This window comes from Ovis aries, chromosome 19 (assembly GCF_016772045.2).
Source record: "Ovis aries strain OAR_USU_Benz2616 breed Rambouillet chromosome 19, ARS-UI_Ramb_v3.0, whole genome shotgun sequence".
In the NCBI taxonomy this organism is placed as follows: domain Eukaryota; kingdom Metazoa; phylum Chordata; class Mammalia; order Artiodactyla; family Bovidae; genus Ovis; species Ovis aries.
This window is the reverse complement of record NC_056072.1, coordinates 28,930,364-28,954,322: the sequence shown is the minus strand read 5'-3', so window position 1 is coordinate 28,954,322 and position 23,959 is coordinate 28,930,364. Positions and strand designations below refer to the sequence as shown.

The window sequence follows — 23,959 nt, the reverse complement described above, 5'->3', positions numbered from 1 at the left end:
ATGATTATAAATCATAGTTAGATTCTCTGGGCAGCCCACAAATTTACTCAATTCAAAATAAACTGGAAATACAGAGTTTACAAGCGTGAGTACTAGTTTAATTTTTCAGAAATATCTCTTCCCTGAGCAGGACAACCTGGACTCTTTCTCTCTCCTCTGCTTCCTCACCTGCCTGACATCACCTCCTCAACCACAGAGACAGGAGGGGCAGTGAGGCAGGCCTTGGGCAGCATGGTGGGGGGCGGGGAGTGTGAAACTGGAACAAACTAAAAAGTGAAGTTAGCTTGGAGCAGTGAAATCTAAGGCATCTGTCAAACAAGAGAAAGGAAGAGAAGAGGACGAGAAATGACACACTACAACAAGGCGAAAATGATTCTTGTTTTTCTTTCATTTTGAAAGTACTGCTAAGGTCAGCACTGGGAAAACTATTTAAAGATGGGCAGCGCCAAGAAAAGGTCATGTGGGATCTAAACAAGGCTAATGTGAGTTTCAGCAGAGTGAAGGCAGAGACTCTCCAGAGAGAAAATGAAGAACTGTGTGCCCATCAGGCCAGTAGGTCTCCTGGAAACAACAGCTTCAGGTCCCCAGTGTAGCTGAGAGAAGGAAAGGGCTGGCAGGCCAGCATCCTGCGGCTGCTGGCAGCAGTGGTCCCGGGAGCCTCTGGGTGGGAGTCCAGAGACTCGAGGATTGTTGCTGCTGGCAGCCACTGACGCCAGAAGCCTGGTTAGAAGCCCTGACTTGGAACTGCTAGGGCAGTTTTCCAAAGGCGCCCTGTGGCTGGCAGAAATTTCAAAAAGGAAAGAGTGTGTGTGTTGGCGGGCCGGGGCTGGTGGGCGGGGGGGGGGGGGGGTGGTGTGGGTGAGCGTGCACACGTGTGTATGGGGGCAGGGTGGTAACAGAGAATTTGTTTCAGCAAAAATAATTTTATTTCCTTCTTAGTATTAGTATAAAATACAGAAGTCACAAGCAAACCCTGTGTAAATGGCTGGTGGGAAATAAACATGAAAGACTATACACTATCCCCCAATAAAGGGTTAAATAATTCAATTCCGAGAAGATACCTGGGTACTGGAATTATGGATGATGTTTTACTTTCTTTCTTATATTGTATCTTTATAATGAATATATATTGCTTTTATCATCAGAGAAAAATTAAGCTGTATTTCATTTAATGGAGGGTGGGTGGAAAGAGACTGTAAAAATGTTAATAAAATATGAGTCAACAAAATTTTATGGATATTTTCTCATCCAAAGGCACAACCAGAGGAACTGTAAATGGTGGTTTCTTAAGCACATCATTTAAAATAGAAAATATGTTCTCAAAGTTTTTTTTTTCTGCAATAATGGTCTCAGTTTCCTCCAGCTCGTTTACTAGTAGAAAACGGTCTTGGGGATCACGTGGTGTGGACATAAACTAAGTAAGAGTTTGGTACTGACATATACACACTACCACATGTAAAATATAGATAATCAACAAAGACCTACTGTATAGCATAGGGAATTATAGTCAACATTTTCTAATAACCTATAACGGGAAAGTATCTGAAATATACATATATATACACCCATATATGTATGTATGCATATATAATTGAATCACTTTGCTGTACACCTGAAACTAACACAATATCATAAATCAACTATACTGCAATTTAAAAATTTTTTAAATAATAAAACTTCTAAAAATAAAAAGAATCTTTACAACCATAAAAAAGGTCTTACACGTTAATCTTACATGATTGCTCAGTTTTTCATCGCATGACATGAATCTTACAAACAGAACACTTATAAATGCAATTGAACTCTGCAAGTAATACAAGTTATGGAAGATTTTTGTGGCACAATCACATAAAACACATGTACCTTAATACCCCGAAGACAGCATCCTTTAATTACTGGCATCTTGATTCACACATGATTTTCAAAAGTTCTGACATTTCCAAACTGTCATGAAGGACACCGCAAACCTCACATTTAATCCATATGAGAAAACACAATATTTAAAAACTACACATTGGTTTGTCCAGTGGTAGAATATGCACGTACGATAGTGATGAGGCCACGACAGAATGGTGACGTGGAGCCCAGCCCAGTGCCTCTCAGGGACACACATAGCAGCTGCTAGCTGTCACTGGAGGTCCAGATACTGTCCATTAGCTGTCACTGAGGTCCACAGTCTACCCAAGTTCCCCAGAGAGGGCTGAGCTTCAGGATTCACTCTTAAAAGAGTTTAGAAAAGTAATGGTGTACCTACAATCCATGTGTTACTTAATCCCCTCTAAGAAGTCTGGGGCAGAACACCGCATTTAAATTCATTGCTATTTCTACTGCAAAATCTTTGAATAAGCACACTAAGCAGGATTTTTTCTTTTAATTAATGAAAAACTCATCAGCTCTGATCAGGTCATGTCATCAAACTCAATACAAAGAACTTTCAGTTTCAGAACTTTTTGTGATTCCCTACATTGTGCATGTGGGGTAATACACCTGCACTGTTAATAGTATTGCTATTTACATTATCCTTTAGAATTTTCTCAAATGCATTTTGTTTTTCCCTCTGTTGAAGACAAGAGGCATTCAAATTGTTTATAATAGCAAGGTTCAGAGGGATGCAGTCAGGAAGAGCTACAGGAAGGCTCCAAAAATGTGAGGATGATGCGCTTATGTTTTTTTTAAGCTAGGAGACAGGAATCTATAGAGATTCAGGGCATTAGACAAGACATTCAAAGATAAAAAGAATATTGTTTAATAACTTTTCTCTTAACTCAACCTAAATTACTAACTTAGTGAACATTTTCAACAGATACAAGAATTTCTGACCTCCCAGGGACTTGGCCTGGGCTCACATCATGGCAGCCTGCATCTTCTCAGCAATGCGGCAGAAACCCCTTGAGAGGCTTTTCCCTCTACAGTGGCAGTAATGAAGAAACCACGTTCCTTGGCATCAACAAGCACTTTCAGAATGAATGCACAATCTGTCCTTAGCCTGCAGGAGTCTTCTCTCATTCATTTATAGATTTAGACAGGTAATCTCCAAAAGATTAACCACAGACGACTCTCTGCCAAACAACTGAGGTCCATTTACTGTAGTTTCTGCTGTAGAAAAAACCTGATTCTATTCTTACTACCTGAGAGATAACCAGGAAATCTGGTTAGGGAGAGAGAATATGGAGAAACCATAACTCAGCAGAAAAACATATAAGGCGTTTGAATGAAATATCTCATTAGTATTATTTGCTCTTAAGTAAATCCCAATTTTGTTCCCTTTAAGAAGTTTTGACAGCATTTTAAATTTCTTAAGGGCAGAATTCTTTCAAGCATGCTAATCTTTTTTTTCAAGAGTTTTCAAATGTAGCATCTCCGTAAATTTTCTAAACAGCCTTATAAAGTAGGTGAGCAAATTTATCGCTGTTTTACAAAGAGGAGACAGAATTTATTTGTGGTCAAATAACTGGCCTGAATTCCAAATTTAAACAGAGGTACAAGTAGGACCAAAACATAGATCCTTTACCTTTCCTTAGCAGACTCAAATATGTCTCACTATAATAAACCACATACTAAGCCCATTTAACATCTGCTACCCAGAAGGAATGAAGTTAAAATAAAAAACTGTTCATCACATGTTTCTTTCATTAAAAAAAAAATTAAGGGGACTCCCTGGCAGTCCAGTGGTTAGGGCTCTGCACTTTTACTGCTAAGGGCTGAGCCTCTACTCCAGTCAGAGGAAAAAGAAAAGGAAAGGAAAAAAAAAAAAAAGAAATGAGCTATCAAGTCATGAAAATACATGAAGGAAACTTAAACACATATTACTAAAAAAGAAGCCAATCTGAAAAGGCTACATGTTTACTTGTTGCATGGTTCCAATCATGTGACATTCTATTAAAAAAAAAGTAAAACTAGACCAAAAAGTTCAATAAGTAAATAAATAAATAAATTTTTAAGTGAGACACCAACTATATTGCTTTCTATAATACAACTAAAGTAGAAAATAATCCAAAATTTCCATTTCATTCATGAAATAGAATTTCCTACATTGTCTGAGGAAGAGAGTGATGTCATTCCTTTTTCAGCCTAACTTAACAAAGAGCAGATTTTAACAAAAGATTCCATTCAAACCCCACAAAGAGTAAATACAGAAAGTGCCTACAGTACACTAAACACTAACCAATTTGATCCAAAGACAGAAACCTCTTCTCATCAAGAATATTCTGCTTCATTTACATATCAAACAGAAGAGACATCATGCCACAAGTAAACAATTTCCATTTCTTAGAAGCATAAAACATGCAGCTTTTCAGGAAGTATGAGGAGAGAGGGGTTCTGTACTGTATTTTGGAAACTTCATGTCTAAAATAACAATTGAAGTGGAGAAAAAAGAAAGTACCAGGACATCTTTCATGTGTAAGCACAATGAGACTGGGCCACAGAGACAGCGACACGGAAGGGAGTGACTGTCTGTGTAACGATCACACTCGAGGAGTTGTGGTTTGCGCTCTAAATACAACATCTCCTACCATCTTCATAAAAAAAACCTCCAGGTATGAGCAGAACTGAAATTAAACTATTCAAATGGTCAAACCCTTGGTATATACCAAGGTCTTTTAGAAAAACATACCTGCAGCCGCTGAAACACTCCTGAGCGCAAGTTTCCAAACCCGTAGCGGCAGTTCGGATTCAAGGCGCTTTCTGGTACCTCTTCATAGGGGGACTGTTCAATTTCCCAATCAAACTCATCATCGTCATCTTCTACTCCTTCCTCAGAAACCTCAGAAGCGCCTAAATATGTAAAGTACTAGTTCATTAAAGCACCAGATTTCCTAGGTACAACTTGGGGAAGAAAAAGTATAGGGAAAAAGTGTCTGTCCATGTACCCCAAAAGAATACTCCTGCTATTCTCTCTTTTTTTTTTTGAAATATGTTAATGTATCATACTAGGTCCATTCTGGGTGTACTACATAATAATTTGATTTTGGCAAACATTACAAATTGATCACCATCTGTCCCCATATAAAGTAATTACAGTACTATTGACCTGATTCCTTATGCTATATATTACATCCCCGTGGTTTCCTTATTATAAAATTGGAAGTCTGTATGTCTTAATCCCATTCACCTATTTTGCCCAGCCTTCACCTCACTATTCTTATTAGACAAAAAAAAAAAAAGGAACCAAGCCAAAGTTCCATCAACGGTAAGATATATAAATAATAACACAATAAAAACAAACAGACCTCAGCTATACATGGATAAATCTCACAAAAATGTTAAGCGAAAGAAGCTAGACAACAAAGATCATTTACTGTAATGGATTATATATATATATTGATCTAATTCAAAAACAGATAACACTGAAGGTAGTGGTTACCTCGGAGAGTCAGGAGTGAGAAATAACCAGGGTAAGATTCCAGGACGTGGGAGATGATCCACTCTTTGACCTGGGTGGTGTTTGCTTTCTGCTTACACTGAATTGCAGGCTTCTGATTTTAGCTCAAGAGGCCAATATTTTGCCAAACACAGAGACACTGCCTCAATTGGTCCCAAAAAATGACTGATCTACTGGTTTAACAGAGTTCTTTATGTCTTAAATTAAATGTCAACAAATGAACTATTTTCATATTGATGTTACATGATCTCATCTTATCATCTGAAGTATTTTCTCCTAATTCCTATGTGCTATATCCCTTTTCCCTGAGAAACACACAGCATTCCAAATATTCATTTACCTGCATTTTCTCCCAACTGCAATAAACATACCTATCTCTTCCACAAGTGGTTTTGCAGTCCTGGATTTTCTTGGTGCCAGCAGAGCAGTTAACATGTTCAGCCCTTCAAAATGTTGGCCAGGAGTTTCTTTGGGCAACCGAATGGTAAAAATTCCTTAAAGATAAATGGGTTCTATGCTTAGCTAAATTAAAATACTCAAACACTTCATAAACATATCTAAGAAACAGACATCTCAGAATTATAATTTTATTTCATAGAGCTCCAAAATTATGCCCTTATTACATAGTTAGTAAATAAAAATCAAGATAGGGAAAGGCTCAAACAAGGTTTTTCAGAATCACTGATTCAGCTGTCCCCTCTACGAGAATTAATCTGTTAAAGCTGCAGAATGCTTAAATCTAACCCAATATCATATTCACCTACTGATAACATTAAAAGTTCAGGTCAAAAACACAATGGCCTGAGAAGGCAATAGCTTAGAGTCAACTATAGCTACTCATAAGATTTATTTCTAGCCTGGGTGGGGAGGAGGTGAAATCAAGATATCTAGTCCAATGAAGAACAGCAAACTGAAAAATTCTTAAAGAGATAGGAATACAGACCACCTGACCTGCCTCTTAAGAAACCTATATGCAGGTCAGGAAGCAACAGTTAGAACTGGACATGGAACAACAGACTGGTTCCAAATAGGAAAAGGAGTACGTCAAGGTATATTGTCACCTTGCTTATTTAACTTCTATGCAGAGTACATCATGAGAAATGCTGGGCTGGAAGGAACACAAGCTGGAATCAGGATTGCCGGGAGAAATATCAATAACCTCAGATATGCAGATGACACCACCCTTATGGCAGAAAGCAAAGAAGAACTAAAGAGCCTCTTGATGAAAGTGAAAGAAGAGAGTGAAAAAGTTGGCTTAAAGCTCAACACTCAGAAAACTAAGATCATGGCATCCGGTCCCATCACTTCATGGGAAATAGATGGGAAACAGTGAAAACAGTGACAGACTTTATTTTGGGGGGCTCCAAAATCACTGCAGATGATCACTGCAGCCATGAAATTAAAAGATGCGTACTCCTTGGAAGAAAAGTTATGACCAACCTAGATAGCATATTGAAAAGCAGAGACATTATTTTGCTGACACAGGTCGATCTAGTCAAAGCTATGGTTTTTCCAGTAGTCCTGTATGGATGTGAGAGTTGGACTATAAAGAAAGCTGAGTACTAAAGTATTGATGTTTTTGAACTATGGTGTTGGAGAAGATTCTTGAGAGTCCCTTGGACTGCAAGGAGATCTAACCAGTCCATCCTAAAGGAAATCGGTTCTGAATATTCATTGGAAGGACTGATGCTGAAGCTGAAACTCCAATACTTTGGCCACTTGATGCGAAGAAATGACTCATCTGATAAGACCCTGATGCTGGGAAAGATTGAAGGTGGGAGGAGAAGGGGACAGAGGATGAGATGGTTGGATGGCATCACTGACTCAATGGACATGAGTTTGGGTAAACTCTGGGAGTTGGTGATGGACAGGGAGGCCTGGTGTGCTGCGATTCATGGGGTCACAAAGAGTCGGACACGACTGAGCGACTGAACTGAGTCGAGTCCAATGAAGAATAGCAGCCACTTCAAATATACACAAAATCTTAAATAAGGTAATGATGGCTTGATAAAGTTCTTTGATATCGTAAGAGATATATCCCTAAAGACTGTCTAATGCAAACCCAAATTCCATCTATGTACTTCTTTTTTTCCCTTAACAGGGTTTATCACTTTCATCTAGGTTCCCCTATGAATAGATTACATTATTCACTGCTGCTGCTGCTGCTGCTAAGTCACTTCCGTGGTGTCCGACTCTGTGCGACCCCACAGACGGCAGCCCACCAGGCTCCCCCGTCCCTGGGATTCTCTAGGCAAGAACACTGGAGTGGGTTGCCATTTCCTTCTCCAATGCATTAAAGTGAAAAGTGAAAATGAAGTCGCTTAGCCATGTCCAACTCTTCGTGACCCCATGGACTGCAGCCCACCAGGCTCCTCTGTCCATGGGACTTTCCAGGCAAGAGTACTGGAGTGGGGTGCCATTGCCTTCTCCGACATTATTCACTACTCTTACATTTTAAAACATTTTACCTCTTTCAGTGTACTTAGCCATATTCTAATATATCAAACACAACTAAATCCAAATATTTCCACATATTTAACTTTCCTAAAACCCCATTTACTTTCAAGATTTAATAACTATGCTTCAGTATGCAGCTTATCTGCAATTAAAAGCGGACTTACTACCTAGAAAGGCAGTCTCATTGTACTTCATCGCATCAGTTATACTGTGTTATGGGTTAGAACTTTGTCATTTAACTCTTTCATTCCACCTTTCCTCCATTACCCTAGTTCATTGAGGTCAATATTCACTGAATAAATCACATAACAGTACACAAGGTATTCTTATTCCAGATTCACTGACAAAGGAAAATCCAGTGACTTCTACAGAAGGAAAATAAACGGTTTCAAGATGAGCTGAAATGAAGGGCTTATCAATTACGAGAAGAAAATTCAATCGGTCTTTAAAAGTCCTGTATGGACAGTTTCTCTCTCACCTACACATAATTATATTTTAAGACTGAAAATAGTAATGGAAAAAAAGAAAATATATATACATCTGAATCACTTTGCCGTATACCTGAAACTAACAACACTGTAAATCAATTATACTTAAACAAAAAATAAATTTTTAAAATTCTAAAAAACACTGTCTTAGAAACATTTGACTCACAGCTTACAAAAATCATCCACTTCTTTTCTTATCAGTCACCTCCCACAACCTAACTTTAACTTTTAAACACTTACAGAATGTAGGGATAAGTAGGAAATAAAACCTTCAGAAAACAGAGCCAGAGTATTTAACTAATTAAACTTTAAAGAACAATGTGAAGTATAATTTAGAGGGCTGGGGAAACTGTAACTGTTAAGAACTCCATGAATAACAGGCACTGGACATTAAGAAAGAATAAAGAGTGGCAGGGACAGACTGCACTCGCCATTCACCTAAAGGGCGCCATAACCTGAGATTATTACGGAGCTACACCAACATGAAGAATTCAAAGAAAAAAAACGAACAGAAAATTCCAAGGGCAATACCTTTATCTGCATCATAGGATCCCTGCTCATTTCCATTTTCTACAATTCTTCCAGGAAGGGTTAACCTGCAGATGTAATAAAAGGTCTCATGAAGTCCTTAAATTACAAAGCATCATAAAGCATGATAGTAAGCATCAAGCACTGAAATCTATCAACCATTTAAAAAGATATTCCTCGGCACTTGAATTTTATAAACTAAATAACTTATATTTCTTCCCTAGCGAAGAAAATAGGAATCAGAGATGACTCATTTTTCTGTTTGAATAGGCACTAGTCACTGATAAAACACTTAAAAAAGAAAAGCCACAATAAATACTAGCTATCACTACTGTTATAGTACTTTCCCTTCCTAATATGAGTTATTTATATACCTGATGACTGACACAGGATGGGCTCAATAAAAGTATACTAATTGGCTTCCAAAAAGAAAAGAAACAAAAATATGAGAAAGAATAAAGAACCAACAAAACCAATTGTTTATATTGGGTAAGTTACTACTTTTTTAAAAAAAAAAAAGGCAGAAAGCAAAAGTGTTTTTGTAAATCTCATTATTACTGTATAGGGATTTCCCCCTCTTTCCTGCTAAAGAATATGAACTGATTTCCCTGTTCCCAGTTTTACTCTGGGTCAATCAATGCTCTAACTGAGTCCCCAAAAGAATTTTTCTAAAACAGAAATCTGTCACTTTTCTATTACAAAAGCTTCCATGGCTGCTTGATACTGGCTAGACAATTTAAATTCACCTGTACTATATACGAGGCCAGATCCATTCCACTCCAGACTTAAAATATGAACCTACTTTCCTCCCAAACCCCCCTCCTCCTTATTCCCTATTCTAACACCATCACCATTATCATCATCATCCATCTTGGCAGACCCCAAAAGGTACAGGGCTTTATCCCTACTTACCTTTGATCTTAATATTTCCTGAAGCTATAACACATTTTCGAAACAAAAATCCCTTCTAAACCTAGTATAAAAATTCAGTTATGAATAAATTTGTTATGCAATGGATACAAATATGAACTTTACCTTCAGAGTCTAAATTAAGTCCAAGTTGTGCCATTTACTAGCTCTGTAACTTTCTTTGTACCACAAGTTAATTAACTTCAAAGTTCATATTCCTCATTTATAAAAAGTAAAAAATAATAGAATCTATCTGAGGGTTGCTGTGAGAAAGAAAGGATAATACAAAAAGCTTAGTGGCTAGTACAATAGGCAACCATTCGGAAAATGTAAACTATTGTTATCATCTCCCTTCTCCTAAACTCTTTATAAGTACAGAGTTAAATTCTTAATGCATGATGGCGAAACAGTATCTTCGAACAGATCTGCCTTCCCTGCTAAACACTCAGTTCCTCAAGGAGAGGGGTAAGGTTTTATTCATCTCTGGTATACTGTAGCAAACTGCATTTCCAAAGATGACCTATCTCACATCATTCCTCCCAATAATGCAATCCATGTCCCCTCCCCTTAAAACTTAGTGGGCTTCTAGAATTGTTTTACCCAAAACAATACAGCAGAAGTGACACTGTGATTTCTGAGGTTAGATTATAAAAGATGATATGGATTCTGTCTTGCTCCCGGAAATATTTACTCTTAAAAATTTCAGCTGTCATGGTAGGGATGCAGCTCCCTGCAGGAATCACACGTGAGACCACACAGGGAGGTCCTGAGACCACATGAAAAGAGATTCCCTCCTTCACCTGCCCTGTAAGTCTCCAGCTGTGTTAGCCCTTCCTGCCCCAGGTCCAGCCACACATGAGTAAACTAAAGACCTTAAGCCAGAACAGTTCAGCCAAGCTCTTACCAAACTCCTAAGGCACAAAAACCAACAGAGGGAGTTAAAGAATTGTTATTTTACACAGGTTTGATTGGTTATTGGCAGCAGATAATTGCAACAATACGATCCCTTAATAAATAATAATACCTACCATTTATTGAATGTGTAGTTAATTACCAGGCACAGTAATAAGGATTATACATGCATTATCTCAAACCTCACATCAACTCTTTAAAATCACTAATATTAGTCCCACTTAACAGACTAGGAAACTTACAGAGACTGAATAACTTGCCAAAAGTCACAGAACTATAAGTGTGCTGACACTCACATGTGCCCAACCCCCAAGCCTCTGCTACTCAAGGAATGGATACATTTGTATAAAAAGTACTCTATAAACTGCTTCATATGTAGCTGCTTACTGGGTCTTCATCAAACCTCCCAAACTTAATTAAGCAAGTGACTTTTATTTTGAAATATTTCTTTCATTGTAATTACTTAATTTTATCATCCTATCTCATTTAAGATCTTTTCTCTGAGCCTCTGAGCCCTTATCTGCAACATGAGTATATACCAAAACCTACTTTGTAAGACTGTCCTAAAATCAAGTGAGTCACATAAAGCACTAAGTGAAGTAAAGTCACTCAGCCGTGTCCAACTCTTTGCAACCCCATGGACTGTAGCCTACCAAGCTCCTCCCTCCATGGGATTCTCCAGGCAAGAGTACTGGAGTGAGGAGCCATTTCCTTCTCCAGGGGATCTTCCCCAACCCAGGGATCGAACCCAGGTCTCCCACATTCCAGGCAGACGCTTTAACCTCTGAGCCACCAGGTAAACCCACATAAAGCCTAAGTAGGAGTAAAATGTCAATAATTGTTTGCTAACATCATCTTCTTCCCATTCTTCATGTTTTGGCTTTAATATCACCTCTTCAAACAGGCTTTCCCTGGTCGCTTTGTATAAATCCAGACACTCTTTTATACAACATATTCAAGTAGGTGGGTTAAGTTAAGGCCAAAGGGATACCTGAGCAGAACAAGTTCAGGCCAAGTACTTAATAGCTTAACTCAAGAAGAATGTCTGCACTGGAAATGTACTTGGGCAGGAAGGGTAGGCTGGAACTGCACTTGAATGAGAAAGATGAGGAGACTGGATTTTCACTTGGTAGAAAGGAGAAAAGAATGTATTGACAATGTTGAGAAAGAATAATATGGCAGTGTCTTCTAAAATGTCTTGTAAATAATGCCTATCTCCAAGGATTCTTAACCACTGGACCACCAGGGAAGTCAAAAACTAAGATCATGGCAATTGGTCCCATCACTTCATGGAAAATAGATGGGGAAACAGTGGAAACAGTGTCAGACTTTATTTTGGGGGGCTCCAAAATCACTGCAGATGGTGACTACAGCCATGAAATTAAAAGACGCTTACTCCTTGGAAGGAAAGTTATGACCAACCTAGATAGCATATTCAAAAGCAGAGACATTACTTTGCCAACAAAGGTCCATCTAGTCAAGGCTATGGTTTTTCCAGTAGTCATGAATGGATGTGAGAGTTGGACTGTGAAGAAGGCTGAGTGCTGAAGAATTGATGCTTTTGAACTGTGATGTTGGAGAAGACTCTTGAGAGTCCCTTGGACTGCAAGATCCAATGAGTCCATTTGAAAGGAAATCAGTCCTGGGTGTTTATTGGAAGGACTAATGCTAAAGCTGAAACTCCAATACTTTGGCCACCTCATTCGAAGAGTTGACTCATTGGGAAAGACTCTGACGCTGGGAGGGATTGGGGGCAGGAGGAGAAGGGGACGACAGAGGATGAGATGGCTGGATGACATCATCAACTCGATGGACATTAGTTTGAGTGAACTCCGGGAGTTGGTGATGGACAGAGGCCTGGAGCGCTGCGATTCATGGGGTCGCAAAGAGTCGGACAGGGCTGAGCGACTGAACTGAACTGAACTGATCTCCAAGGATCGCTATCCAGGTTAAATGAGATAATGCACACAAGCACTTAATCCTTCACTTAAACGCACCGCTTGCCCACCACACAGAGAGGAAGAAGAGGTCATCTGTTACCACCGATGTTACGGTTCTGCAGGGAGAAAAATGCAAACAAACAAGAGCTGAAGGTCCCTCCCTGAGGCTGGCGGGATGACGACGACAAGGAAGGGGTAAAATCAAACAGAGAAGAACCAAACAACGAAGAGGTGAAGGAGACTTTGGCATCAGCTGGACCAAGAAAGGCGAACATTTCAGGGAATAGAAAGCGTCAGCCAGGAGGTAGAGGAAAAGAACGTGGACTGAAAAAGTCAAATCGACAGGTCAGTAGGGAAGGCAGCGTGAGCTGTCTCGGGACAAAGAGGACTAACGCAGAGGGAAAAGAAAACAAGAAAAGGGACAAGAACTAGGGCGAAAGGACAAAAACAGGAAAGGCGATTATGGTCCCAAACTGCGTTCTAAAGTGGCTCCGGAATCTCCTCCAGGCGGGGATTTAAGAAAATATAAGAAACAATAAGCTTCTGCAGCATTCAGAGCTCACGCCTGAAAGAGTTCACTTCCTCGGCACCTGCTGCTGGTACCTCGGGAAAAGGCAGTCGAGATCCCGAAAAGTCCTCCTCCGTTCTTTCATCCTCCCTCGAATAAGCAGTTATCTAATGAATGAATAAATGAATCCCCAAAACATGCTCTTCTCAGAGCCAAACACCCAGAACTCGCCTGAGAAAGTAAGGCTTGGCGTAGAATTTGAAATCGACCCCCTCGAAATACACATCGAACTCAGAGACCCGGGCGTAAGGCACGCGGATGGCAACAGTCAGGAAGTCGGGGTCCTGGCTAAGATCGAACGCCGGGGTCAGCATCACCACGCCGAAATCGGGCGCCAAGTCGACCACTCTCGCAGCCGCCGCGGGCCTGCCACTGAAACTCTCCAAGAAGTCCCCACGCGCTGGTACCCGCTGTTAGACACGGTGCTTCCGGCTCCAGGCGGAAGTGCGCGTGCGTGCAAGAGGAAATCCCGCCTCGCGCCGGTTTCCATGGAGACGAGACGCTGTGCGCTAGGAGATCGAGAAGGGACCAGAGGAGTGAGGCTTTGAGCGCAGAAATTGAACCCAGGGCATAACTTGCAAGAACCCGGGCAAGAATCCACCTTAGAGCCACTAAGCTTCTTTGAAGGTTATTAGGAGAAGGCAATGGCACCCCACTCCAGTACCCTTGCCTGGAAAATCCCATGGACGGAGCCTGGTAGGCTGCAGTCCGTGGGGTCGCTCAGAGTCGGACCGGACTGAGTGACTTTACTTTCACTTTTCATCTTCATGCATTGGAGAAGGAAATGGCAACCCACGCCAGTGTTCTTGCCTGGAGAATCCCAGGGACGGGGGAGCCTGGTGGGCTGCCGTCTCTGGGGTCGCAGAGTCGGACACGACTGAAGCGACTTAGCAGCAGCAGCAGCAGCAGCAGAGATGATTTTAACAGCATTGGCTTTGCAGGCAGTGAAACCTGCGTTTAAATTCTTTCTTTCCAATACCCAGAAGTACGACTTTGAGAAAGCTACAGAACCTCTCTATGCTTCAGATATCTCGTCTATAAAATAAGGTTAGAACCCTAGCCTTGTAGAGACGGTGTGAAGATAGCATGCATTTGTGCTTGTGAAGCTCTGACAAGGTTCCCGGCAAGTTGTCGAGGCTCGGTGTGTTGGAGCAGTCACCGCAGAAACCACAGAAACACCGTTACTGTGGTTTTCCTTAGTTCTCACTTGCTTTGTCAATAACCCCTTTCTCCCTCTCCTCCTTCATTTTCTACCGATTTCTATCTCCTCCTCTTTCCCTCCATGCCTCTCTCCCTCTGTCCGTTTCTACCACTTTCTCTCCTCTTCCTAACTCATTAATTGAACAGAATTTGGTCGTTTAGTGAACGTCCATTCCACTCATCTCGTTTAATCTACACCACGAACGCCGAAGAACACGACTCACAAAGGTTAAGCAATATGTCTTGCAATCATGCATTTTACAGTTACCAAAATCCGTAACATCTGACTCTTAAATCATATTAGTGTCTGCAATGACGAATAGCAATGCCTCTGTACTTTCTTCTCTTTCCTTTTCTCACTTTTCTCCTTACACTTATTCGAGGTCCTCTTTTCTGTCTTTTTTATTTCTCTTCCTTGTATTTCTCCTTTTTATTCTGGCCATACTCTCTCAATGCCTCTCCCACTAGGCTCTCTCCTCCCCTACATATTCCCTTGGCCTTCCTTCCCTCTCATTTTATTTCCCGTTATTCCACCAGTTACTAGAATAGTCCAAGAAATGTTTTCATTTCCTGATTTTAAATATCAGTGAAAGACAAGTGAAAGTCATCTCCGGAGACAGTGGATCAGGTAACCTAAAAACCTTTTCAACCTCCAACTTTTTATGAGTCTTGAAAATGAATTAGGACTCAGCATATCAATAGGAGTATATAAAATTTAAAACTCAAAATAAAAGTCAATCTGCTTAAATCTGGGGGGTTTTTTGTTTGTTTGTTTAATTGGAGGCTAATTGCTTAACAGTGTTGTGGTGGGTTTTGCCATACGCTGACATGAATCAGCCCTGAGTGTACATGTGTCCCACCATCCTGAACCCCCCTCTCACTTCCCTCCCCACCCCATCCCTCTGGGTTGTCCCAGAGCACCAGCTTTGGGTGCCCAGCTTCATACATCCAATTTGCACTGGTCATCTACTTTACATATGGTAGTATACATGTTTCAATACTATTCAATGCCATCATCTCACCCTCACCTTCTCCCACATAGTCCAAAAGTCTGTTCTTTACATCTTTGTCTCTTTTGCTATCTCACATATAGGGTCACTGTTACCATCTTTCTAAATTCCATATATATAGGTGTTAATATACTGTATTGGTGTTTCTGTTTCTGGCTTACTTCACTCTGTATAATAGGCTCCAGTTTCATCCACTTCATTAGAACTGACTCAAATGCGTTCTTAAATCTGAGAGTTTTGATAAAGACAAGAGGTTTATGTTAAACAATTTAAAAAGTACTCTGCCCATTCATCCGTTCCTTGGGGAGCAGAGGGATTAATTGAATTGATTGAATACTCACTATGAGCCAGCACTGCACCATATCCTTTATAATGATCTCATTTTTCCATTCTGACAGCTCTGTGAACTAGAGATTACATATCCTCATAGTGTGCACAAGATTACAGTTAGTGAGTGGTGCAATGAGAATTGAAACCCAAGTGAGTCTGATTCCTGAGCTCAAGCTCTAAAATACTATAGAGTTGGCTCCCAATATACTACCTCCTCCCCAGCTTGTTTCGCATTGTGAGCGCAAGTCTTCCTGCTCTAGACCATATTTAGCCCTACAAATAACAAGTGCTCTATGAAGAGGAGCTTAAAAGCCTCTTGATGAAAGTGAAAGAGGAGAGTGAAAAAGTTGGCTTAAAGCTCAACATTCAGAAAACAAAGATCATGGCATCCGGTCCCATCACTTCATGGGAAATAGATGGGGAAACAGTAGAAACTGTGTCAGACTTTATTTTTTGGGGGCTCCAAAATCACTGCAGATGGTGACTGCAGCCATGAAATTAAAAGACACTTACTCCTTGGAAGAAAGTTATGACCAACCTAGATAGTATATTCAAAAGCAGAGACATTACTTTGCCAACAAAGTTCCATCTAGTCAAGGCTATGGTTTTTCCTGTGGTCATGTATGGATGTGAGAGTTGGACTGTGAAGAAGGCTGAGCGCCAAAGAATTGATGCTTTTGAACTGTGGTGTTGGAGAAGACTCTTGAGAGTCCCTTGGACTGCGAGGAGATCCAACCAGTCCATTCTGAAGGAGATCAACCTTGGGATTTCTTTGGAAGGAATGATGCTAAAGCTGAAGCTCTAGTACTTGGGCCACCTCATGCGAAGAGTTGACTTATTGGAAAATACTCTGATGCTGGGAGGGATTGGGGGCAGGAGGAGAAGGGGACGACCCAGGATGAGATGGCTGGATGGCATCACGGACTCAATGGACGTGAGTCTGAGTGAACTCCGGGGGGTAGTGGTGGACAGGGAGGCCTGGTGTGCTGCGATTCATGGGGTCGCAGAGAGTCGGACACGACTGAGCGACTGAACTGAACTGAACTATAATGAAAATGAACTGATGCCAACATGGAATTAGTGTAGCCCTCAAAAAAATCCCTTGAGATAGGCCTTTGGCTGGCTCATTCCAAATTAGCTTTTCTAAAAAGAATCTTTACATCTGTCATGGCACCTCATTCCTAGAGGTCACAAGCATTAATGTTTTTAAATGATTAATGCCAAAGAATTAACTGAGGCTGAAGCTACACCTGAGGAAAGTCTATTTGAAAGCACTTTACACAATAGAGCTATGCACTTCTTAGATATTTTACTCTTTGTTTGGCAACACACACAGACAAATTGTTGCAATACAGCTAAACAGACCATAAGGTACATTGCTGCTGTTATATATATATTCAAAATATATATTGCATTTGCTATATCACAAAATACTGATTGATACATATAATAAAACAGGGATTTATGACTTTATTTGCAAGTTATAGTTCACTCTGTTTGGATTTCTAATTAATGGTTAATTACACAAGTGAAAAGTTCATTCTCTTTTCAAAAAAAAAATATTACAGAAAAATTCCCTTGACTGCTGTCTAACTTTGGTTATTTCTTCTGCTTCATCACGAGTAACCCCTCTAGCCACTCTTGCAGAGATTTTTATATTTCTAAATATATTTCTAAGTACCCTGTTACATTATGTGTCTAATGCTTGGGGAGCATTATCACACTATAAATGAATATCTGCAACTCTAGTTTATTGTTTTTCTTGGGTACTTTTTTAGGCATATCAATATTGGTTCAAAGATCCAGTTGAATTCTTATTTCTAACAATGCTTGAAAATAAAGACATCATTTCAACATTTCATGTTAACTCTGCTTTGGAGGGAAAAAAACAAGAATGAAAATTTTTGTCTCTTTTGAGCATTCAAAGTTGCCTGGGGTTTGTTTGTTTTTCCATTATTTTAAGCCTTATTTTTGGATGGCCTTTCTCTATTTTAAAAATAGCTTTTTCCTGTGATCAGTTTGGTAGGTTTCCCAGGTAGCTCAGCTGGTAAAGAATCTGCCTGCCATGCAGGAGATGCTAGTTTGATTCCTGGGTCAGGAAGTTCCCCTGGAGAATGGATAGGCTACCCATTCCACTATTCTTGGGCTTCCCTGATGGCTCAGATGGTAAAGAATCTGCCTGCAATGCAGGAGACCTGGGTTTGACCCCCTGGGTCGGGAAGATCCCTTGGAGGAGGGCATGGCAACCCACTCCAGTATTCTTGCCTGGAGAATCCCTTAAACAGAGGAACCTTGCCGGCTACAATCCATAGGGTCACAAAAAGTTGGACAAGACCTAAGCAACTTAGCATGCACAAGCATGCATATAACCTGCCATCTCTGATTGAATTAAATTATCACCTCTTCTAGTCTAATAACTTGATTGTGATACACATGATTCAAAATTAAATGTTTATTTAAAAATATTTTCTAAAAACAATCCCAGTTCCAGCCGTATTACAAAATTCTACTATTAGAAATCTTTTAATGATGAAGTCCCCCTTGCTTCCAGAAGGTGGCAGGCGCTTAGGCAAGTAAGACGATGTTAATGAAGAACAGAGTTTTAATCTATGTTGGAAATAGCTTCCTGTATAAGCTGTTTATAACTCTAGTTCATTCTCTGAGCCATTTTTGGGAGATGGTGGGATCTTATACAGAACTTGCAAACTACACTTTAACCACTGTTATTATTTTGGCATACATCTTTATGACTTTCAGTGTATTCATAAAATTCATTAAAAGTATCTTCCTATTCATAAAAAGTACAGAAAGAATTTAAACAAAGATGGTATCATATCTTATTTTTTCATTATTTCCACCCAACATGGCATTATATCTAGTATTTCTTTTTTTTGGGGGGCAAGAATATTTTACCAAAACTGTACCTTCCTTATTTATCACTGTTATTGTTAATTCTTAAGAAGTGAACAAAGTAATGATTTGTTTCAAGAGGGGAAAAAAAGTGAGACCAATAAAATCATAAGCAAAGATCAGAAAACTAGAATAAAAATATGAAAGTTAGAATACAAACTAGATAACACATTTTGAAGTTTGAAAAACAACTACCCTTCTATATACAGTGGGACTAGATATCTGAAGTTTTGCAATTTTGAGTTATAAACTAATTCTAAGAGGGCTTGGATGAATTCCTGGATAGAAAGCAAGCATTAGCAGCTCAATCATGTCCAACTCTTTGCAAAGCTATGAACTGTAACCTACCAGGCTCCTCTGTCCATGGAATTCTCCAGGCAATAACACTGAAGTAGGTAGCCATTCCTCTCTCTAGGGGTTCTTCCCAACCCAGGGATCGAACCTGGGTCTCCCTGCATTGCAGATGAATTCTTCACAATTTGAGCCACCAGGGAAGCCCTGAAATTTGGATTGTAAAAGAGGATTAAGGGATGGGCCTAACAGGGTACATGAGCATGAGTTGGACACTAGTGATGTGCCCAGTGTTTTCTAAACCCCTTTATTGTTACTATTTTTATCTTTGCACCAATCTTTTAGCCGATTCAAGTCACAGCTGTTAAAAGAGCACAGTGTTAGCAATAAAAGAGCACAATCATGGGTATTTCAGTTAAGACTTAGTCCAATTCCAATTGTATGCAAGCTCAATAAAGTTCTGAAAAAAACCTAAAACAGTTACAGCTAATCCTAGGGTGTTTTTTGTTTTGTTTTGACATTTTTTGTGCAGAGTTCAGCTAAGGGCTTAGCAACATACATTCCAAGATGCTAGTCCCATTCCATTTGATGAAATACAGACCATGGGAGAAATGCTAACCAAATTGCACTTTAAGCTTCCTTTATTGTTTTCTGTCATATATATAAAAGATGTCTACAGAAGGTACTGTTTTGATGCCCTGCCCAGGTATTCTTCATGGATCCAGGAGGCCCATCTGTAACTGGCCACAAATATTTGGGATGACCTCTCCAAAGACTTTCCTTATTTCAGGGTTTCTCCACCTCAGGTATTTGGGGCCAACTAATTCTTTGTTGTGGGGAGCCCCCCTGCATATTGTGAGATGTTTAGCAGCATCCCTGACCTCTTATTTCTCAATTCCAATACCAACCCTGCTATTGTGACAACCACAAATATCTCCAGACTTGGCCAAAAGTCTCTTAGGAGACTTAAATAGCTCATAGTTGAGAATGACTGCCCTAGACTGATGGAAGACTCCCGGAAGTAACTATTGCTGCCACCACCGCCTACCCCAGATCCACAACCATGAGGAATATTATGGGGTACAGAAGACTGCCTTAAAGGGCAGATGACTCCAGTGTGGCTTACACTCCAGAATTCTTAAGGGCAAATTTTTGCTGAGCCCACATCTTTGCTTAGCTTCTCCCCTTTCCCTTTCCTTCACTTCGTTCCTTACAGATTTCTCCTGAGTAATAAATACTCTCACAGCGAGTCACATGCATCGGAATCTCTATCTCACGCTCTGCTTCTAGGGAATAGGTTGAGGGTACTTGACCTATGTATACAGCTTGAGGAATCCCTTACCATTCCTTATAGTCCTTCAAAACTTCTGGAGAGAAGTTATCTGCAATATCTACAGGAATACATGATACACGTTTTAATGTTACTCTTTTTAAAGTTCTTATAATCCAACTATCCTTAACAGAACTAATCTTTTCCTTAATTCACAGAGAACGTGTTTTTAGTCCTTCATGCAGAAATCATTTAAATGTACCTCTTTTGGCAGCAAAGACTGTGATGGGATTGTAAACTGGTATAACCACCTTGAACAAGAGTCCCTTGAACAGCAAGGAGATACAACCAGTCCATTCTAAAGGAAATCAGTCCTGAATATTCACTGGAACAACTGATGCTGAAGCTGAAACTCCAACACTTTGGCCACCTGATGCGAAGAGCTGACTCATTTGAAAAGACTCTGATGCTGGAAAAGATTGAAGGCGGGAGGAGAAGGGGACAACAGACGATGAGGTGGTTGGATGGCATCACTGACTCTATGGACATGAGTTTGAGTAAACTCCAGGAGTTGGTAATGGACAGGGAGGTCTGGCATGCTGCAGTCCATGGGGTCACAAAGAGTTGGACATGACTGAGCAACTGAACTGAACTGAAGTGAACATTAAAAAATTGTTTGGCAGTATTACTAGAACTAAACATATGTATGCCCTAGCACCCTACAATTCCTCTCTTTGATACATAACAGAAATGAATGGTAATTGTCCATTAAGAGGCACAGGAAAGTTCAGAGATGTATTATCCATTACACACTACACTAGATACAATTCAAGTGCCCATCAAGAGTAGAATAGACAAATTGTGGTATACTTACTCAATATTGCTAAACAGAAATAAGAAAGAATGGACTATAGCCATACACAACATGTAGAATCACATAGGCATGTTAAGTTAAAAAGACCAGATCCAAAAGAAGATGGAGTATTGTTATTTAGTCACAAAGTTGTGTCTAACTCTTTTGAGATTCCCATGGACTGTAACCTGCCAGGCTTCTCTGCCCATGGGATTTCCCAGGCAAGAATACTGGAGTGGGTTTCCATTTCCTTTTCCAAGGGATCACCTCCACCCAGGGATCAAACCTGCATCTCCTACATTGGCAGGTGGATTCTTTACCACTGACCCACAACAAAAGAATAAAATAATGCCATTTGCAACAGCATGAATGGACCTAGGGATTTTCATACTAAGTAAGTTAAAGACAAATATGCGGGATCACTTACATGTGGAAACTGAAAAATAATGACATAAATGAAGTTATTTACAAAACAGAAGTAGACTCACAGACATAGAAAACAAACAGGGTTACTGAAAAGTAAAAGAAGGGGGATAAATTAGGAGTTTGGAACTAATGGATGCACACTTGTATGTATAAAATAGATAAACAACAAGAATCTACTGTATAGCAACTATATTCAATATTTTGTAATAATCTAAAATGGAAGCAAATCTGAAAAAAGAACAAATATATACAAACCACTTTGCTATACACCTGAAACTAACACAGTACTGTAAATCAACAAAATTTCAATTTTTGAAATGGTGAAAAGTTTAAAAAATCCAAAAAATAGATACCCTCTGCCTTTTTAAGTAATAAAATCACGCAGATAAGAGAGTTATTAAAGAACATTTATATGTCAGGGGAAAAAAGACTAGAATCAAAAGAGTTCATACTAGATGTTTCCATTTATATGAAGTTCAAAACAGGCAAAACTTAATCCATGATCACAGATGTGAGAACAGTGATTCCTTTTGTGGGGATGGTTACTGACTGGGAGGAGGTGTGAGAAAGCCTGCTGGGTGCTGAATATTTAATCTATATCTTGATTTGGGTGAGAATTACGTGGATATATACATATGGAAAATTCAGAAAGCCATACGCATATATAAGATTGAGCAACTTACTGTATGAAATTTATCAATATATAATAAAAGAAATCCTGTGCATGACTAGAAAACGATCAGAAGAGATGACTCACCCCTGGATGCTGGGAATACAGACTGCTGATGGCTCACAGTCATATCCTTCACAGGGCATTGTCCTTGACTGCAGAGTAGTGCCTCGTCCAAAGTTACCCACTTCCATGAGGCTAATGCAGGATACAAAGGTCCTGGGTTCCTTACCTCAGATGGGACAAGTAACTTTGAAAGCCATCCCGGCTCCAGGGCTCCCTGCAGAATTGGCAGAGGCCTTGGTTGCAGTGGCACTGTGGGCCTCTGTCCCGTGCCTTTTTCTCTTTGCAGGTGTGTCTCCAAAGAGCATCCCCTCCAAAACCATCTGCACTCGGTGGTCCTTCTTAGAGTCTGTTCCCAGGAGCCCCAATATAAGATGCTGTTTGTGCTACAGGTCCACTCTTCCAAATAGACTGGAATGCCCACTTTACTTTCAATATCAACATTCTTAAAATTAACTCAACAGCTCCCTGAGTCTTCTGCAGTGTCATTTCCTGATGTTCCTTCACCAAGGGGTCTGGAAGCCATGAATTTGCCAATATTTTTAAAAGACTGTTGCCAAGACTCTCTTTCTTCCTGAATGCCTTTTGATTATTGCAGTCACTCAGAAGAAAACCAACCTCCTGAAGATAACACTAAGCTAAACTATGAGCTCTAAGGAGGAGGAAAATAGGTCCCCTACAATTTGAAACAATTTCTGTTGATTATGTCTATTGTAAATTCATTATAAGTACTTCTCTATGAAGTTGATATAAGTATTTCTCTGTAAAGTTAAAACAGCATAACTGGGTAATTTTATGTTATTTTCCCAGGGGAGTTCATGTTAGTTATCTTTTTCCTAAGTAAAAGTACATCCTTTTCAACCAGAGGCCATGGCATTTGGAATGTAGGTAGTAATTATGTCATTGTCAATGGTACATAATTAAGACATAGCCTTGAAACTGTCTCCCAGTCTTCTCCCTTCACTTTTCTCCATTCTGCACTCTGGTTTTTGCAACGTTTCTAAGCGTTCATTCACCCCTCACTTTCTACTTACACTTATTTTTCCTGCATTGACATTTTCTCTGCTTCAAATCAATATTTTTCCTTGTGGGTTTTGTTTATTTACACTCATCTCGCTTCATCACTTCAGTAGTTAACATTTTTATGGTGATTTTTGAAAATCATAATTTGTAGCCAGTTAAGTGTCTTCTCTCTTTATATAAAACATGAAGAAATAAGAAAATTTTAAGTTCTGTCTTCGTGGCATCAGAGGTCTCCAGCCAGTGAGAACAGAACCTGTTGCCTTCATTATCACAGTTTACGGAATTGTTTTTCATCCTGGAAAATAATGCTTATGCTCTTTTCTTTGCCTCTAGGTAATACTTCCCCCAAGTTATCATAAACTTATGGTATAAATTTAATCAACAATAAAATTTATTGTTTGCTTATTATATATGAGCCATTTTTCTAAGTGTTTTGCAAACAATGTCATTATTTCAGCTCTGGGAGGAAATAGACTTCTTATTACCAGTGCCTTCATTTTATTCATGAGAAAACTTGGACTTAAAGAGGTTAAGTGACTTTCTGGGTCTCATGGCTTATAAGTAACACAGTCAGGATTGGGACCTCTGAGTTTATCCGACCTTTAGTTCTTTGCCTGTCTTAGTACCTCAGACGGTAAAGCGTCTGCCTACAATGCTGGAGACCCGGGTTCAATCCCTGGGTCGGAAAGATCCCCTGGAGAAGGAAATGGCAACCCACTCCAGTATTC

The 23,959-nt window shown here is 39.8% G+C and overlaps 1 protein-coding gene across 1 annotated transcript in view; it reads right to left on the bottom strand.

The window, feature by feature from the left end:
- SHQ1 (SHQ1, H/ACA ribonucleoprotein assembly factor) overlaps positions 1 to 13,621 on the bottom strand; it is a 98,696-nt gene extending 85,075 nt beyond the window's left edge. Inside the window, exons 1-4 of the mRNA XM_027958164.3 lie at positions 13,357 to 13,621; positions 8,860 to 8,924; positions 5,755 to 5,877; positions 4,616 to 4,776 (exon numbers count right to left, since the gene is read on the bottom strand). Of these exons, the coding sequence (XP_027813965.2) occupies positions 4,616 to 4,776; positions 5,755 to 5,877; positions 8,860 to 8,924; positions 13,357 to 13,499 (492 nt within the window). The 5' untranslated portion in view covers positions 13,500 to 13,621. The remainder of the gene's footprint in view (positions 1 to 4,615; positions 4,777 to 5,754; positions 5,878 to 8,859; positions 8,925 to 13,356) is intronic.
- Positions 13,622 to 23,959: the final 10,338 nt, after the last annotated feature.